Raw genomic sequence first — 20402 nt, 5'->3', positions numbered from 1 at the left:
ATGTAGGCAAACAGAATTAAGTGACTTTTCCAGGTTGATAAAGTTAGTAAATGTCTGAATCTACATTTGAACTCAAGTCTTTCTTATTCCAGGCCTGGTGCCCTATCCACTATGTCACCTAGTTGCCCTGTAATGGAATACTTTTGTACTATAAGAAATGAAGAGCAGGATGGTTTCAGATTATTTGAACTTGATGCAAAGTGAAATGTGCAGTCAGAAGATCATTGTACACAGCACCAATGCTATTGTATGATCAACTACGAATGACTTAGCTATTCTCAGCAATACAGTGATCCAGGGTAATTCTGAAGATCTTATGAAAAATACCATTGACCTCCAGAGAAAGAATTGCTGGAGTCTCAATGCAGATCTAAACATACTTTTTAGATTTCATTTTTATTGTTTTTTTTTTTTAATCTGTTCTCTTTTGCAGCATGGCTAATATGGAACTATGTTTTGCTTCATGTTACATATATAATCTATTTCAAAGTGCTTGCCTGCTCAGGGAGGGGGGAATTTGGAACTCAAAAATTATAAAAATGAATATTAAAATTGGTTTTACATGTAATTTAGGAAAATAACATAAGCATTCTTTTAGAAAGGAAACGATAATTATTGTTAGGGCAAATTAAAAATTCTTTGCCTGTTTTTTTGGTCAGAGAAAGCAAATTGTTCCATCACTGTTACATAATATCTCACTGTTTGGTTTGTCCTCTGTTTCCTACTTTCCTCATCTAGTATTTGTAATCATCATCCTGAGAAACAAAGATTGTGGAGAAATAGCCTGCCAACTGAGGCAGCAGGTTCTATAGCCACACCTACTAAAGACCCATACAAGAAAGTTCGTCTCATCAAAATCCTTGCCACTATCAGATGATTCAACACCAGATATACGCCAGTGGAAACGACATTAAAGAGAAGACACTACCATCTGCTTTGCTGTTTGACACACTCTTTGACTTATTCTGTTTCTATTAAATAAGTTACATCCATATAGAGTCATAGTTTAGTCTTGAGTTCCATCAAGTCTCAGCAATACATGAGATCAAGTTTATATCCTTGCATTAGGGCATCTTGTATCTTGCTTGTTGCTTAAGCTTTATTTATAGATAAATAGAAGATATAATTCTAATGTATAAAGTGGTCTCCTTGGATTCTTCTTTAGAAACTTGTATCTGTGTCTATGTACTATTTATTTGCATGGGAACTAGAACTTTGGTTTCATTGGTAAGGAGAACTCCCACATGACAATACTCCTTCTACTAATGCAGGTTGGTACTTTCTCTTTGATTTAGAGCTTCAGAGTTGCCTAGAGCACTGCAAGACAAAGTGACTTGTATAGGATCACATAGTATATGCCATAGGGAGACCATGAACTCAGGTCTTTCTGACTTCAAGGGTGGGTCTTTATTTCTTCATGCTACCTGTCAACTGTCTGTCTCTCTCTGTATGAAACATAAAAATATTTCCTTCCTTTTATAGTTTTCTATCACTAATTGAAGTGAACAATTTCAACAGAAATATTTATGATACAAATCCAGTTGCATTAAACTTTAAAATGCCATATGTTGCCATCCCTAGTCCACTGAATTTAAAATTACATGGAGATAGGAGAAATGGTCTTTTTAATTCATTCTCAATTGCAGTTGGTTGGTTGTTGTTCTTTGTTCATGAAGAGGACCAAAATGACATCACCGTGTATCTAATTGTGACTGATCAGACCAATATGAGCTCAGAATGTTCTACCATGGGTCAGGCACAAATAGTCCATATGAAAATTTGGGGTGGATAATCCAAATTTGTGCATCCTGCATTTCCTTTGAGCTGTCTCAATTCTGATTTGTTCATAGAACTTAGCACCTTCTCTGATGTAGGCATGCCATGCTGAGAGGTCGTGTGCCAGTGTATCCCATGTCACTCAATCAATTCCAAAGTTCTTAAGTGAGACCTTAAGAGTCTCCCTGTATCACGTCTTCTGACTGCCATGTGAATGCTTACTCTGTGTAAGTTCTTCATAAAATAGTCTTTTTGGCAAGTGTACATTTTGCATTTGAACAACATGGCCAGTTTATCTGAATTGCACTTTCTGAAGCAGAATTTGAATGCTTGGCAGTTTAGTTTGAGTAAGGACCTCAGTGTCTGGTTCCTTATCCTGCCAAGTGATCCTCAGAATCTTCTTAGGATAACTCAAATGGAAGCAATTAAGTTTCCTGTCATGGCACTGGTATACTGTTCAGTTTTCATAAGCATACAACAATGAGGTCAACACAGTGGCTCAGTAGACCTTCAGTTTTGTAGTCAGTCTAATACCTCTTTTCTCCCATACTTTCCTTTAGAGCCTCCCAAACACTGAGCTAGCTCTGGCAATGCCTGGGCCAACCTCATTATTAATCTGTACATCCCTGCAAAGAACACTATCAAGGTAAGTTAACTTATCCACAGCATTCAAAACTTCTCCATTTGCTATAACTGATGGTTCCACATGTGGTAGTGGCTGTTTAAGCACCTGTGTTTACTTAGTGTTAACTGTTAGGGCAAAATTAGCACAAGCAGCAGAGAATTGATCCATACTTTGTTGCATCTCAGCTTCAGAGACTGCATTAAGTGCACAATCATCTGCAAACAGAAAATCATACATCAACATTTCCTCCACTTTGGTCTTGGCTTGTAGCCTTTTCAAGTTGAAGAATTTACCATCAGTGTGATAGCTGACCTTGATTCTATGTTCATCCTCTTTGAAAAAATTTGACAATATGGCTGAAAGGCATGGGAGCAAGCACACGGTCTTAGTGACTGGGAAAGTACAGAGCATTGTCCATTATCTAGAACCTAGGCAACATGCCATCATGAATTTGATGTACAGTTCTGATAAACTTCTCCAGGCAACCAAATTTTGGCATAATTTTCCATAAGCCCTTATGACTAACAGTATGAAAGTCCTTGGTCAGATCTACCAATGTTTTGTACAGACCTTTGTTCTGCTCCTGGCATTTCTCCTGGAGTTGTCAATGGCCTCAGCATTGATTAATGATGGTCTGATGAGAACACTATGGAAGTGCTCAGCCCATCTCTCTAGGATCATGTCCTTATCACTAATCAATGTTGCTCCATCAGCACTGAGTAGTTGTGATGCACAATAGGTCTTTGGCCCATAAATAGCCTTCAGAGCATCATAAAATTGCTTGGGATTATTACTATTGGCATAGAACTGAATTTCATCTGCCTTCTTACTGAGTCAAGAATCCTGCATCTCTCTAAGAGTTGCTTGTACTTTACTGTTGATGGAATTAAATGCTACCTTCTTATAAAGGGACAAACTCACCTTCTGGTAAATCCTGTGGACTCCTTGTTTTTCATTTAGCAGCTTCTGAATGGTCCCATCATTTTCATCATGGTCTTGATGTTTGCAAGTATTTTGATCCAGATAAACAAATGCAGTACTGTACACCAAATCTCTGAAAGCTTCCCACTCCTTTTCTGCTCTACTGTTGCCAACTGTATGTTGGTTCAACTTTCCCTCCAAGTCAGCAACAAACTCCTGCTTGGAGAATAGCTCTAATCTGTGGACATTAATTCTTCTGGTGGTCATTTTGCTATGGGATCACTGTTTTTGTTGAATGTGAATATTTAGCTTAGAGAGGATAAGCCTGTGATGAGTCTAGCACTCTGCACTATACCTTGCCTTTGTTACTCTCACATCTTGTCTGTCTCTTCTCCTTACAATCACATAGTCTATTAGATGCCAACATTTGCTGTGAGGGTACATCCACGAAGTTTTATTACATTTATGTACATGGAAAAGAGTATGGTGATGAAAAGTTCAAGAGATGTACAAGTCTTCAGTACTAAGTGACCATTGCTGTTGCTGTTTCCATAAATGGGTAGTTTGCGTCTCCTCTAGCATTAAAGTCACCCAGAATTTTAAGTTTGTCCTATTTTGGCACATTGATAATATGAGTCTCTAGGTTTTCATAAAATTTTTATTTGACCTTATCAGGGCTCTTCATGGTGAGAGCACAGGCACTGATGATGGTGGCATGACATTTTCCTGTAAGTGGCAATTACATCGTCATGAGCACATTGGTCACTCATTTTGGCAGGCATACAAGTTTGTTGACCAGATTAGTTTTGATCACGAAACCTATGCCAGCTTCATAGTGTTTCCTTCACTGCAGTCACTTCAGAAAAACATGTATTCAGCTCTGACTTCAGTAAGCTGACCTTCATTTGCCAGCCTTGTTTCACTCAGGGCTACTATTTGGATGCTATATCTCCTGAGTTCTCTTGCAACAAAAGCAGTTTGTTTTTCAGACCTACTGGATTTTGTGTTGTCTATAAGTGTGTGCACGTTCCATGTGCTGATAGTGAGTGGAATAGACTTCAAAGACGTTTTTGTACTTTTTTTTGTGTTTCAACCACAGAGTGTGATTTCCCTCCTGCTGCAGTAACCAAATTGAGCCAGCAGACAATTTTTAGGGCACATTTTCTAGTGCATTCATCACACCAGGAAATGAGCAGTGTGATCCTTAAAAGAATGCTCAGACACCCAGGCTGCTGATTCCCACCACAGCTTCTAGTGAGAAACGACCATATGGTCTGGGCCACCTGTGCAGGATTGTGACTACAACTCCTATTGTATCCCCACTTGCTACTTTATCAGTTGCCTGTTGTCACAAGACTTTGAAATAGGTATAATGGTAAAATGGTACAGGTGATGTCTTTTGACATTGGATTTTGATTTGTATGTAAATTGGATTTAAGTGAGACAGAGTCGGATGAAGTCATCAGCCTCACTCTCTCCTCCACAGTCATCACAGTCCATTGGCAGGACAGAATCAAAATGATTAGTAATAGCTCAAGATGCAGAGGATGACCTTGGTGTCTTTGATGTGTAACCAAGCTCACAGCACCTGCTTCAGCTGCCTTCATCGCTATTGGAACAAATTGTTCTCATCTGCCCATTCCACCAGAAGAAGCCTTTGCATGCCTGGGGTAGGCTTTTCCTCCCCATCACCAATGAGTTTGAGACCCCTTGGTTGCCCTCAACCTGGTTTGGCCTGTCTGCCGAAATGATTTACTGGTGTGCCTGCTGCACATGCTACAGCTTCTTGGAGTCATGGGTGAGAGTTGGGTGGATCAGGTGGACACTAAAGGTGGAAAGTAGCTCTGAAACAGGCTCAGCAGACATCACACCAGAGGTACTAATCTTCCTGAACACATCCTACACCCCAGTTACAGTCAGTGGAGTATTAAATATGTATACCTATTGTAGGAGCAAGACACACACACATATACATACTTACATACATATGTATATATATTACACATTTACATGCACATACACATATATATGAAACCAGGTCTTCATGTCTAAGACTGTCCTCTATTCACTACGTAGCACTGATTCTCAAATATATCTGCATATACATACATATATACCTACATACGTAAGTATGTAGGTATGTATGTGTATATATATGTATACATGCATGTATATATATTTCACATTAGCTTTTAATATTACTAAAAGTTGGATCAGCACAACTTTCTCTCCCTATTCTTCTCCCCCAGGAAATCCTCATTTTGTTTTTAGGGGAGGGTGACCCTAAATCAGGCTTGAGGATCAGTCGGTTGGAAGAGACAGACTTTATAGCCCACTTTTCTGATCTCTCTCCAAATCGTATGTTATGATTGGCTGTTAATCTCCTTTTTCTTCTTATAGGCAAGGTTAGTGGAGAGAAATAGTTTTGGCTGGCAAAGCTCCACATAAATCAACAGCTCCTCAATTACCTTAGATAATGAAAACCAAATACATTTTGAAATAGCTGGTATGAAATAATATCTTAGTGGGGAGGAGGATATTTGAATAGAGGACTTGAAAAGAGAAATTTCTGAGATGTAATGTTGCTATTTTGTTTATAACCTTGGTATACGTTCTTAAATTTCCTGCCTCAGTTTCTCACCACAGTGAATTCCCTGATGTAGGGTATATCAGAATTAACCTGCTTACCAGATATTAAAGGTGTGAGTTTTAATGTTTGTGGTTTTGGGTATCTGAGGACAAGATTCTTTTATTCTGAGACATATTTGTGATTTTCTGGGTATAAGGAATTCCTGGTGTTTATTTATATAGTGGAATTCCTCCACTAACTTTAGTTGTAAATTTTTTTCTTATAATTGCCTGGCACACTGATACCTAGTATGTGTCAGAGGCAGTGTGTGGAACCAAGTTTTCGTGTGTCTGACTGTCCTCTATTCACTATGTAACTTTGATTCTCAAATATGTCTGTATTCATATACTAATGAACTACAGCAATTTTCTTTCATATCTAAAATAGAGAGTATTTATCTGCTTCATTGACTTGTAACAAAAAACTGAAAACCTTGAAAAGTGAAAGTCCAAGTAAATGGAGAAAATCTTTCAGTTCTTATCTTTAAGTACGCTAAATGTCATTTTTCAGTCTGTAGAAGAGATCCCAAAGAATATTGATTTCTTACAAAAACAGTCTTTTAATAAAATTCATTATGAAAATTATCAGCTCAACCTGATAGGGGTATATAGAGTTTGGGGATTGTAATAGGACACCTATATATTTCTAGATTAAATCGTTACTACATAAAGTAAAAAGCAGATTCATTCATAAATGACTTTTTCTAGATGGTACCTGAGAGAATGTTGACCTTTCTAAAACTATGACTTTGTAGAATTATGACAAAAGGAAGAAGAAAAGTTTTTCTGGAGGCAGTCATATTTTTTTCAGTATTATATTTTGTCTTTGTGTATTCCAGTTCTTTGAAAATTGGTAATATATGAGATATATCAGAAGCACCATGATATAGTGGATAGAGAGCTCAGAAGATCTGCATTCAAGCCCTGATTCTGACCCATATTAACTATATGACCAAGAGGAATTAATTTAACCTACCAATCTATCAGAGAATTCTAAGAGAATTATTTGGAAATGCATTACTCTGTCTTGGTACAGGGAGTAACCACACTGAGAGGAAACTACTCAGCTAATGCAGATGTCTGGGCCAAAAATTTAAAACTGTAAAAAATAATAATTATGACCATGATATATTAATGGGTTGTTATGTATTTTATAATATTTAAAGGTTTGTTTATAACTTGTCTAATGCTTGTAAGAGCTGGATTATTTAAGCTTACTGAAATATGCCTATTAAAATGTAGGTCATATAAAGAGAAAATAAAAGTTCTGGGTGTCCCATATGTATTAGTGGGAATTTTAACTAAACTTACTAAATTTCTGTCTTGGTATACCCCATCTTGCACTCAATGGTGTGACTGCAATCTGAGAATTATTATTATTATTTTTAGGGAAGTAGATCATCCTCTTATATTAGCAATAATACAATATTCTTTACCTTGTCAAAATTCTCCTTTAGTAGTACTGTTATTCCAAAAGCAGCATTTAACTGTAAAAAAAATTTGTATTGAACCTGGCAATGGATTGGTGATTGATTGCCCCATACTTCTTCCCTTTCCAAGATTTACTTTGCTAATTATATTTTATTTTGGGTAATATTGGAAAGAGTTTTCAACCCTTGGACAACAAATGCTGGAGAAAGGCAGTTGGGAATTGAGCTGGATGATGGGGAAAATGTATTTGGAATATGAGTTGAGAATGAATAATTCATAAAGTAGATGAAATGCAACACAAGACAAAAGGAGTTGATTTTTCAAAACGATATTTACATTCTAAATGTTCCTTTTTTGTTGTTGTTGTTATTGTTGATATATGATTTTGGCCAGATTGGTGTTTTTATGAAGCTCTCTGTAGCCATTTTTTCTAAACTTAAAAAATGTCCAGTGATTTTGCCATTTGTTGGCTTTCCTTCAAGTTATTTTTCTTTAGTAAAACTGAAGTTTAATTAATTCCCCATAGAAACATCCTGATTTGAAATGAATCTTTCTGCCAACCATATTTAATGGATATTTTTTTTGCCTTTCCTAAGAGGCCAAATGGCACAAATCCATTACTTCCTTTAGAATGAAGTTTTAAACTTGGACCCCACATTATGTGAAGCCGTGGGACAAATTTTAATTGCAATAGGAACTTTGCCTTGTTAAGCATTATACTAATGGGTGTTCAACGTGGTTTCCCTTCTCCTTTCTTAGGGCTACTATCAAAGATGTAGGATTAAGTACTGCAGATGTAGTTCTTGCATTAAAAAGTCTCATTTGCATTTTCCCATCACATATGTAAAGATATTCATTTTTGTACTGAATCACCATAAGCAAATCTCCATTTGTGATGGGAGATAATGTTGCTTAAAATACTTACCAGTAGGAATCCTGGGGGGTAAAGAGCCTCCCCCTGAAACTGGGTGCTGAGTTGGGATGTTATTTAAGAAGCCTGTCCTTAAGAAGCTGGGACACAATGCCTCCACCCCAATGGATGGGAAGGATCCTTTAAGAAATTAAGAAAAAAAAAGCCTTGAAATTTATCAAGTAAGCTGGGTTTTTTTCTTATTGCATAGTATCAGGTGAGTATTTAATAATAATAAGGTTAAAAATCAACAAACATATCATTATATATACATATATATGTAAATAAAAGGTAAAGCAAAAGAACTGAAAACCATGTTTTATATGATTTTGTCAAATTAGTTTAATATATGTACATATGTACATATACCAAATATATGTATACATCATGCACTCATATATATTTATTTTATTTCTCTTTTCAGTTCCAAATACAATAACTATTACACATATACACATTCATGTGTTTATAAATGTATATAGACAAATCTTTCTCCTTCCTTCCCTCCTTCTCTCTCTCTTTCTCTTCTCTCGCTGTGTCTCTCTCTCTCTGTCCCTCTCTGTCTCTCTCCATCTATAACCAAAGGAGAGCTAGAAAGAGCAAGTCCAAAAGGAAAAGTATATGTTTCTTTTTCTGTACTTAAATGTGGAGCATAAAGTTCTTTTTCCATGAAAACATTTTATTGGGTGGGCAGAGTAACTATAAATGATGTCAGCAAATTGGTGTGCTGGTTGTAAAACTGATATCTTTTGGAATTAGAGGTATGCAGGGCATAATCATCGCTAGGATCTCAGGTCTCCCCAGTAGAAATTTGCCCCAAGGCACATTGAGATTAGTGTTTCAAATGAAAACACATGTAGATGAACATACTTGTGGTTTAGTCATTACATGCATTTTCATAGCCACTAGAAAAATAATAGAACCATAGATCTAGAGTTAGAAGGGATGGCAGAAGCCATTTAGTTCAACGCTCCTATTTTATAGTAAGTAAGACCTAGGAAGGGGCTAAATTATTTGCCTAAGCTTATAATGAACACATTTACTTTATTACTTGTCATTTTTCCTCTAGGGTTAATGCACAGAGAGATTCATGATTATCTAAAAATATAATCATTTTTGCTTCATACTTTTTAAAGGTATTTTAAGTGATGTAGACATATTCTTAAAGTCCCACCAAAGATTTTATTTTTAAAACCAAAAGAGAGGTGAATAATTTTCATAGGTTTCATAAAATGAATAGGATGAAATCATTTTAGAGCTATAAGGACTGTTAGAGATCATTTAATTAGATTCTTCCTGTTTTAGATAGCATAGGAGCCATGGCAGTGGCAACACCTGTCCTACTTCTATCCCAGCCCCCAAAGCTATCATCCAGGGCAGCAACTCCTGTTGAGAAGGGGTTAGTCATCTCCATCAATGTCAGAGTAACTACCACACAGGTGGTAGTTAGGATGGTAGGTGAGCCTAGCTGGAGAATCAAGGAACTCTGAGGGAGAGAAAGGAGGTGGCATGTGTCAGGCAAGTCAAACTACCACCACCACCATCTTCATTCAGAAATCAATGGAAACAAACAACCCAAGAGTCTTAGAAATAGCAATGTTTTGACTTCTGGGAGCCGAGATGGCAGAGTAAGAAGTAAGTCACTCTAACTCTCTGTTACTGACCTTGAAAAAGCAAGAAAATACCACCCCAGTAAAAAAACCTGATATTGTGGAACCAGCAGAAAGATGAGGTAGAGTAGTTTTTTTTTTTTTTTAAGCATGTGAAACTAAGGAGCATCCCCTGCTACCTCTCCCCCACTGTGCCTTCCCAGCAGGGGAACCAGTGGACGCCAGCACAGAGAACCACCTCTTGTGTAGTGGATGGGTGTCCACTAGCAGCTGACCCTACTTGTGTTCTATTGCAGCCCCTGATGAGGAACCTCTAGTAGTCTTACCCACCCCCACCCTCACCTCAAACTGTAAGCCTCAGTGTAACTCAGGGGAAAAACAGTAAAACCCCACTTGGTATCTGCACACAAAAGTCAACACCATCAACTGTAGCTCAGTATCAGGTAAGCTACAGCCTCTAGCTGCCAGAACCTGAAGCCCCAGAGCACAAAGCCAATAACTGGGCCTCTAACCCCCACCACAAGAAGTGTGACTTAGTGCTTCTGTGCCCCAGAAGCAGAGATCAACTTTAAAAGCCAGGGAAAAGGCAAGCACAATGAGAAAGAAGCACCAAAAATAAATCAAACACCATAGAGTCATATTATGGGGACAGGGAAGATCAAAACACAAATTCAGAAGAAGATAGCATTGTCACTATACCCACATATGAAACCTCAAAGGGGAATATGAACTGGTCTCAAACCAAAAAAGCCATCTTAGAAGAACTCAAGAAGGATTTTTAAAGTCAAATTAGAGAGATAGAAGAAAGATTGAAAAATTCCTTTAAAAATACGTTGTCAAAATGGAAAAAAAGCACACTGAAGAAAACAACTCCTTAAAAAGTAGAATTGGCCAAATGGAAAAGGAGGTACAAAAGTTAAATGAAGAAAAAAATTCTTTTAAAATTAGAATTGGGCAAGTGGAAGCTATTGACTCTATGAGACATCAAGAACCAGTCAATAAAATCAAAAGAATGGAAAAATAGAAAAAAAAAACCGTAACATACCTCATTCAAAAAGCAACTGACCTGGAAAATAGATGCAGGAGAGACAATTAAAGAATTATTGATCTACCTGAAAGCCATGATGAAAAAAAGAACCTCAAAAATCACTTTCCAAGAAATCATCAAGGAAAACTGTCCTGAGGTCCTAGAACCAGAGAATAAAAGTCATTGAAAGAATCCACTGATCACCTCCTGAAAGACATCTCAAATTGAAAACTCCAATGAATATTTTAGGAAATTCCAGAGTTTTCAAGTCAAGGAGAAAAAGCTGCAAGCAACCAGAAAGAAACAATTTAAATATCATGAAATTATAGTCAGGATCACGCAGGACCTTGTGGCTTCAAAGTTAAAAGATCTGAGGGCTTGGAATATGATATTCTGTAAAGCAAAAGAGCTTGGATTACAACCAAGGATCTACTGCCCAGCAAAACTGAGCATAATCATTGAGGAGAGGAGATTCAATTGATTCAACAAAATAGAGGAGTTCCAGACCTTTCTGATGAAAACACCGGAGCAGCTCAATGGAAAACTTGATCTTCAAATAAAAGACTCAAGAGAGGCATAAAAAAGTAAACAAGAAAGGAAAAAAAAAACATGTTTAATCTTATGAATAAATAAGGGCAAACTGTTTATATCCCTATACAGGAAGATGATACTTGTGAATGTTGAGAATTATATCTTTATTACAACATTTAAAAGTGGTATACATAGACAGAGGGTGTGTATATAAATTAGCTGATGTGATGATAAAAATCCTAATTAAGGAGTGAAAAGGGATTGTAATGGGAGAAGAGGAAAAGAGCACGCAGAAAGGGTAAATTGTATCACATGAAGAGGCACAAAAACATATTACAGTAGAGGGAAGAGGTTAGGTACACAAAAACTGCTGGGAAAACTGCATAATAGTATTGCAGAAACTAGGCATAGACTAACATATTATACTGTATACTAAAATAAAATCAAAATGGGTACATGATTTAGATATAAGCAAATTATATTATGATACTATAAGCAAATTCAGAGAGCAAGGAATAGTTTGCCTATCAGATTCATGGAAAAAAGAGGAATTTAAGATCAAACAACAATTTGGAATTGGAATTTGGAACTGGAAGTTATAATTTGGATTTAGAATTGTAATTTGGAATTTGAAATGGAATTGAAATTGGAATACAAATTTGGAATTGCTAGTGGAATTTGGAAACTGTAATTTAGAATTGGAATTTGGAGTTGGATTTTGGAACTGCGATGTAGAATTTGGAATTCAAATTTGGAAGAAGAATTTGGAATTGGAATGTGGAATTTGAAACTGGATTTGGAATGTGGAATTTGGATTTGGCATTGGAATTTGAAATTGGAATTTGGAGTTGGAATATGATGTTTGGAATTTGGAATTTGAATTTCAAATTGGAATTAGGAATTGGAATTTAGAATAGGAATTGCAATTTGCAATTTGGAGTTGGAATGTGAATTTGGAATTGGAATTTAGAATTTGGAATTAGAAGCAGAACAAGAATTTGGAATTAGAATTAAAATTTAGAATAGGAATTGGAATTGGAATTTATATCTGGATTTGGGAATTAGAATTGGAATTGAAATGTAGAATTTGGAAATTCCTATTCCAATTCCAAATTCCCATTCCAATTTCAAAATCCACATTCCAATTCCACATTCCAAATTTCAATTCCAATTCCAAATTCCAATTCGAATTTTAATTTCAAATTCCACTTCCAATCTCAGATTAGTATTCCACTTGGGCAGCCTTCAGAAAAACTTGGAAAGACTTACATGAATTGTTGCTGAGTGAAGTGAGCAGAACCAGGAGAACATCATACACTGTAACAGCCACATTGTGCAATGGCTGACAGATACACTTATTTCTTCTCAGCAATGTGACAATCTAAAACAACTCCAAAAAACTCATGATGGAAAATGACATCCACATCCAGACGAGTCTGAATGCAGATGGAAGCATACTATTTGTTCTCTTTTTTGTTTTTTTTTTCTTTCTCATGATTCCTTCCATATGTTCTAATTCTTCTATACATCATGACTAATGTGAAAATGTTTAATAAGCATGTATATGTAGAGCCTTTATTGAAACACATGCTATCTTGGGGAGGCAGAGAAAATTTAAAACTTATTGAAGTGAATGTTGAAAACTAAAAATAAATAAGTTAATTTGTAAAAAAAAAAAAAAAAGAAATAGCAATGCTTTTCCAGCACATAGTCTGGAGTCATAATTTCATGAATAAACTCTATGGAGATTTAGATTGGTGACTGGTCATAAGGCGCTACAGCTATGGTTACTGAAAACAGAGAAAAGCAAGCCCATACCTCCAAAATCTTTGGGTCAACATATGAAATTGATATGATTTGATCAGTGGAAATGATACTAGAGGCATTACCATCTGCTTTACTCTAGGGGTTATGGGGAATTTCCATTTAACCTGCAGCTGAAACCTTCCACATATTTTATCTCCCCCATTAGAATACAAGCTCCTTGAGAACAGAAACTATTTTGCCAGAGTATCTGTATCCCAGTGCTTTGCATGCAGTAAGTACTTAGTAATGTTTCTCTCATCTAATTATTCATTCATTCATAGTCCATCCATTTACAAAGGGAACAAACTGAATCTGAAGAAAATAAAGTGATTTTTAAGCATATGCAGTTCTTGTTGTGTTTATCTTTCATTTCCGAAGAAGACCATGACATCAGAGAAATGATGACATGACTTGCACTTGACTTTGTTTTGGGTGAGCAAGGGCTGTGCAAGGTCACCAGTCTCACTTTCTCCTCCTGAGCCATCTGGATCCAATGACCAGATATTCATCAGGTTGACTGGAGATGGCTCAAGATGCAATGCAAGTACAGTTAGTCACTGAGCTGAAGAAGTTTGTGCTTTTTGCACTACAAAACAAGACTGAATTCTGTGTTGTGTTGTTTAATTGTTTTCACTTGTATGTGACTCTTTGTGACCCCATTTGGGGTTTTCTTGGCAACAGTATTGGAATGGTTTGCCATTCACTTCTCCAGCTCATTTTACATGATCCCTCATGATTGAATGAATGAAAGAGATCACTTCTATTGAGAACACTGAAGTTGACTTCTGTGACTGCTATGAAATTTGTTTGCAAAAGGAGTCAAAAGATATGTTTTCTTTTTAAAGTTGTTTTATTTATTTTTGGTTTTCAACATTCAGTTTTATAAGATTTTGAGTTCCAAAATTTTCCCCCTCCTTCCACTTACCCCCTCCTCAAGGTTGCATGCTTTCTCATAAAGGCTATACTTGTACAATCATATTAAATATAATCCCATATTATTCATGTTGTAAAAGAAGAATCTGTTGGGGTGTAAGCTCGGTTTTCATGTGAACAGCCTGAGGTCAGGTAAAGGTGAGGGCTTCTAAACCGCAGAGCTCTCACGAGGACCCGCAGAGAACAGCTGGGAATTGAGGAGTGAAACACGAGCTATCTTGTTTTTCCACCTCTTCTCAGTGGAAACTTGCTGAGGAGAGCATCCCACCCTTGAGTTTGGTCCGTGGTCTGAGCACACCTGTTGTTAATTGGCTAAGGGGTTGAGAGCATGCATGGTGTCCAGGAGCAACTCTGCAGCTGGGAGAGCTTAAATGGGGACAGGAAAGCCTGAGGGTCCCTCCTTTTCCTTGCTCCTTGGGAGGGAGAAGGGGGCTCCCGCGTGGGGCTCCCATGGGGAACACTAGCCCTGCATACTGAGAGGGGGGGGGGTTCCTCTCTCCTCTGGAAGGAGAAGGGGTCTCCATGGGGAGAACTCGTCCTGCATGCTGACATGTAGCTGGTATCCAGAATAAAGCCTACACTTGTTTGACTGTGGAGGTCTCTTCTTTCATACGTTTATTCAGCTGATCATCAAAGACCTGAGTTAGGTAAGAAGGACCCGGCAACCCACGGCAGTTAGGCCGGACAGAATCAGTACCAAAAGGGGAAAACTACAAGAAAGAGAAAACAAACAGAAAAAGAGAAAATAGCATGCTTCCATCTGCATTCAGAACTCTATAGTTCTTTCTCTGGATGTGGATAGCAGTTTCCATCTCAAAATCCCTTGGAATTGTCTTAGATCATTGTATTTCTGAGAAAAGCTAAGTGTATCAAAGTTGATCATTGCTCGATGTTGCTGTTACTGTGTATGATGTTCTCCTGGTTCTGGTCACTTCACTCAGCATCAGTTAAAGTAAGTTTTTACAGGTTTTTCTGAAATCTGCCTACTCATAATTTCTTTTGGAACAATAATATTTCATTACATTCATACATCACAGCTTATTCAGCTATTCCCCAACTGATGGGAATCCCCTCAATTTCTAATATTTTGCCACCACAAAAAGAGCTGCTATAATATCTTTGTATATGTGAGTCCTTTTCCGTTTTTATGATCTCTGTGGATTATAGACCTACTGGTGCTATTGCTGGATAAAAGGGTATACACAGTTTTAAAAGACATGTTTCTGTCTTTCTCTTTAAATATATTATTTATTTATTTTTCAGTACTCAATATTCACTTCCACAAGAAATTGAATTAAAAATTTTCTCCTTATCTCTTCCCACCTGCATCCCAGGACATCATGCACCCCATCAACACCTTCCTTCAGCCTGTCCTCCCTTCTATTACCCTTCTATTACCCTTCCATTCCTATCCTCTCTATTTTCCTGTAGGGCAAAATAGATTTCTATACCCCATTTCCTGTACATCTTATTTTCCAGTTGCATGCTAAAACAATTTTTACATTCATTATTAAAGTTTTGAGTTCCATGTTCTCCCCCTTCCTCCCTCCCTACCCACTCTCACTGAGAAAACAAACAATTCAACGTAGGTCATAAATGTGTAGGCATACAAAACACTTCTATAATAGTTATTTTGTGAAAGACTAATCACATTTCCCTTAGTCCTGTCCTGCCCTCCAATTATTCCATTCTCTCCCCTTCACCTGTCCTCCATCAATAATGTTTGCTCCTTATTATCCCTTTCCCCAATTTGCTGTCCCTCCTATTATTTTACCTCTCTTATCTCTTTCCCCCTGCCTTCCTACAGGGTAAAATACATTTACATATCCAATTTACATATCCCCTTAAACCAAATCACATGAGAGTAAGGTTCACTTATTTCCTTTCATCTTTCCCCTTTCCCCCTCCATTGTAAAGATTCTTTCTTGGCTCTTTTCTGTAAGACAATTTGCTAAATTCTACCTCTCCCTTTCTCTTACTCCTAGTACATTCCACTTAACAGTAAATTTTATTTTTTAGGTATTCTCCCTTCATATTCAGCTTACCTTGTGCCCTCTGTCTATACACACACACACACACACACACACACACACACGTACATATACATACCTACATATATAAAATATACTCATACATACATATCCATGCCACCTACATATATACATATTTCCTCTAACTACCCTAATACTGGAAAAGGTCTCATGAGTGACAAATAATATTTTTCTATGTAGGAATATAAACAGTTCAACTTAATGAGTTCCTTAAGACTTCCCTTTTCTGGTTACCTTTTCATGTTTCTCTTGATTTTTCTGTTTGAAGGTCCAATTTTCTATTCAGCTCTGGTCTTTTCAACAAGTCTTCTATTTCATTAAAATTCCATTTTTCCCCCTGAAGTAGTATGCTCAGTTTTGCTAGGTGGGTGATTATTGGTTTTAATCCTATCTTGACTTCTGGAATATCATATTCCAAGTCCTTCAATCCCTTAGTGTAGAAGCTGCTAAATCTTGTGCTATCCTGATTGTATTTCCACAATTCTTGAATTGTTTTTTTTTTTCTGGTTGCTTGTAGTATTTTCTCCTTGACCTGGGAACTATGGAATTTGGCTACAATATACCTAGGACTTTTAGGTTAATTCTTTCCATTTTTATTTTATCCTCTGGTTCAAGAATATCAGGACAATTTTCCTTGCTAATTTCTTGTAAGATGATGTCTAGGCTCTTTTTTTTTTTTTTATCATGGTAGAACAATAATTTCTTAAATTATCTCTGTATCTATTTTCCAGGTCAGTTGTTTTTCCAATGAGATATTTCACATTGTCTTCTATTTTTTCATTCTTTTGGTTTTGTTTTATAAATTCTTGATTTCTCATAAAGTCATTAGCTTCCGTCTGTTTCATTCTATTTTTTAAAGAACTATTTTCTTCAGTGAGCTTTTGAACCTCCTTTTCCACTTGGCCCATTCTGCTTTGTAAAGCATTCTTCTTCTCATTGGCTTTTTGGACCCTTTTTGCCATTTAGTTAGTCTATTTTTAAAGGTGTTATTTTCTTTAGCATTTTTTGGGTCTCCTTTAGCAAGCTGTTGCCTTGGTTTTCATGATTTTCTTGCATTGTTCTCATTTCTCTTCCCAATTTTTCCTCCACTTCTCTTACTTGATTTTCAAAATCCTTTATGAGATCTTCCAAGGTCTGAGACCATTGCACATTTTTTTTTGGAGGCTTTGAATGTACAAGCCTTAACCTTGCTGTCTTCCTCTGATTATATGTTTTGCTTTTCCTCATCCAAAAGGATGAAAGAACATGCCTTTTCACCAAGAAAGAAACCTTCTATATAGTCTTATTTTCCCACCTTTTGACCATTTTCCCAGCCAGTTACTTGACTTTTGAGTCTTCTTTCAAGTGGAGGATATAGTCCTCTAGGCTTCAGAGGTTTTGTTCAGCTGTTCTCTGATATATCTCCAGGGACCTGTAAGTTCTCAGTTCCTCCAAAATGGCACAATCAAGGGAGATGAGATTACTCCTCTCATGGCCTGTGAGCAACCAAAAGCACTTTTTTTCTGCCCTGGAACTGGAAGTAAGATTCTCTCTCCACAGCCACCACCAGTTCTACCATACCAGTGCTCCTCCTCACCCCAGAACTGCCACTCAGGACTGAGATCCAGATAAACTGCTCTATTCCCCTGGGGTCTTTAGTCCTAGGGCTCTAAATGTGGACGCTGTTGCTGCAGAGGCTGTTGCTGCCCTGAGCCTGGGACTGGGATCTCACACCCAGGTGAAGGAGCTTTCTTATTGACCTTTGAAGCTGTCTTTGGTGTTTGTGGGTTGAGAAATCTGGAAACCACAGTAGGCACAGATGATTCAGCAACCTGAAGCCTTCCCCAAGCCTGTCTGTGCATTATGGCCCATGCTGGGCTGTGCTGGGCTCTGAGTCTGGTGTGATAGACCTTTCCTGTCAGCCTTCCAGGCTGTCTTGGGCTGGAAACCTGTTTCTCTCTGTCATTTTATGGCTTCTGCTGCTCTAGAATTTGGTTAGAGTCATTTGTTACATGTATTTTTACTGCTATGTGGGGAGAGCTACAGCAGGTCTGTCTTCTACTCCGCCATCTTGGCTCCATCCCCCAAGATATGATTTCTTAGAAGAAATTTGACTTTTCTAAAATTATCCTCTTTGGAAGAATCTCTGCAAAGTTTTATGTATATAATGCATCAATTAGTAAGAGTATAAAACTCAAGCAATGCAGACAAAAAATTTTTTCCTCCAAGAAACATTATTGTCATCTGTTTATAGTATGTAATACTTAGCATTAACAGCTCACATTTATGTAGGCTTATTAACCTATATAAATTTATAGAGTTTGTAAACAGCATCCATAAAATTTGTAAAGTGCTTCCTTCACAGTTATGTTGTAAAGAAGTCTATACAAATATTATCCCCCTTCATCAGATGAGGAAATTGAGGCACTGGGAAGTCAAATAATCATACTGTTTCTAAGGATTTGAGGCAGAAATTGAATCCAGTTTTCCTGGATTCCTGGATATAGACATAAATATATTTGTAAGATAGCATTATATTTGAAATATATAATATAATAGTGAATGATTATTAAAGAAATCCCCTTTGGTTGAACAAGAACATTTCTAAGAGCACTAGGGAAAGACAAAATATTCTTCAACATAATTCAGTCCTCAGCAGAAGTAAAAAAGTGCATTGATATAACTTTTAGTGGATAAAAACACAGAAGAGATGAAGAGAAGAAGCTTGATATACTGGAAACAGTGATTTTGGACTTAGAAGGCCCAAATCTGGGTCCTAATTTTAATACTTAATAGTTGTATGACTAGGGACATTTAACCTCTGAGTCTCAGTTTCATTATCTCTGAAATGGTAATTAATATACTACCTTCACCAAAGGACTGGTGTGAAAAAAGCACTTTGTGCACTATAAACATCTCTAAAAAGTAAATTGTTCTTACAGTAGAGTTGGTAATACTTTTACTCATTTAGCATCAACTCTTCAATGCAATCCCAATGTGAACTCACAGATTATTTTTCCTATATGGCACTCTTCAAGTTTATCTATCTATCTATCTATCTATCTATCTATCTATCTATCTATCTATCTATCTATCTATCTATCTACCTATCAGTACTTAGGAAAATATTTAAGATAGATGTTCAATTGCCACATGTATAAATTCTGATTCTGTAAGTGGCATTTAGAAAAATTACTTCAAACTTTCATAGAGGGGAGTGGTGCTACAAGAGGAAGAAGAATTGAAAAAAAATCAGCACCAATCTTTATCAGAATCAGTAAGTGGAATAATGAAGCACTTAAGTCAATTTGTGATTTCATTGTTATTTTCTCCATAAGTATATATCAGGCCATTTATATCTCCTCATCCTATCCATGGACTTCTACCCATATTTTCCATATGCAGCTTGTACACATTTGTTGAATAGATCCAGAATCAGAGAAAATTTTAGGTCAGAGAAAAATGTTAACTTTGAAATCAATGTGAAAGAAAATCAGTATTTGGAGAAATGTTTCCTTATGAAACACTTGAAGAAAAATAAAAGAATGAGAATGCCTCTACATAACATCAATATCATTATTAATGTTAATGATGCACAATTAGAAGTAAAATTTCCTTAAAAAACTTTATTTTGTCAACATTTTCAGAAGTTTTTACTCAAATACCTACTTAAGCACCTTTGAAGAATATCAAATGCGAGTATTATTTAATTATTATAGTTTTTTGCTATTGCTGTGACAACCCATCATGTTAAGAAAGCAATTTTCATTATTCTTAATCTAAAATATTTATAATGCTTTTATATGTTTACTTATTGTGAGTAAAAAGGACTTGGGTTTCATAGTTTTAAATAACTGCTGATTTTACATGTGAATTAACGGAAAACATTAGTATACATGAACTCATATTTGGTTGAAGTATCTTATACTGATAACTTCTTACCATTTTTCTCTTTAAAGGTCAGTCATATATAGATCACTCAATACTGACTGTATAATTTGATTCATTAGTTATTGCTGTTAAATCATGATAAACTGAATCTCTCATTCTTTTTCTCAATTCATAAAACATGCATTAGCCTTTGAGAATTGGGATAAACTCACCTAAGTTTGTTATACTCTATTGTGCACTTTGATTTTTTTTTCCTGTTTTTATGGATACAGTGTAATTGTCG

At 36.5% G+C, this 20402-nt stretch overlaps 1 protein-coding gene across 1 annotated transcript in view; it reads right to left on the bottom strand.

Annotated features, from left to right (window-relative positions):
* The window catches only part of EPHA6 (EPH receptor A6), a 673066-nt gene that overhangs the window by 51944 nt on the left and 600720 nt on the right, over positions 1-20402 (bottom strand). Inside the window, exon 11 of the mRNA XM_072621534.1 lies at positions 8307-8432. Within this exon, the coding sequence (XP_072477635.1) occupies positions 8307-8432 (126 nt within the window). The remainder of the gene's footprint in view (positions 1-8306; positions 8433-20402) is intronic.

Source organism: Notamacropus eugenii, chromosome 6, assembly GCF_028372415.1.
Source record: "Notamacropus eugenii isolate mMacEug1 chromosome 6, mMacEug1.pri_v2, whole genome shotgun sequence".
Classification (NCBI taxonomy): domain Eukaryota; kingdom Metazoa; phylum Chordata; class Mammalia; order Diprotodontia; family Macropodidae; genus Notamacropus; species Notamacropus eugenii.
Note: the sequence above shows the minus strand (reverse complement) of the source record. Positions and strands in the feature narration are given on the sequence as shown.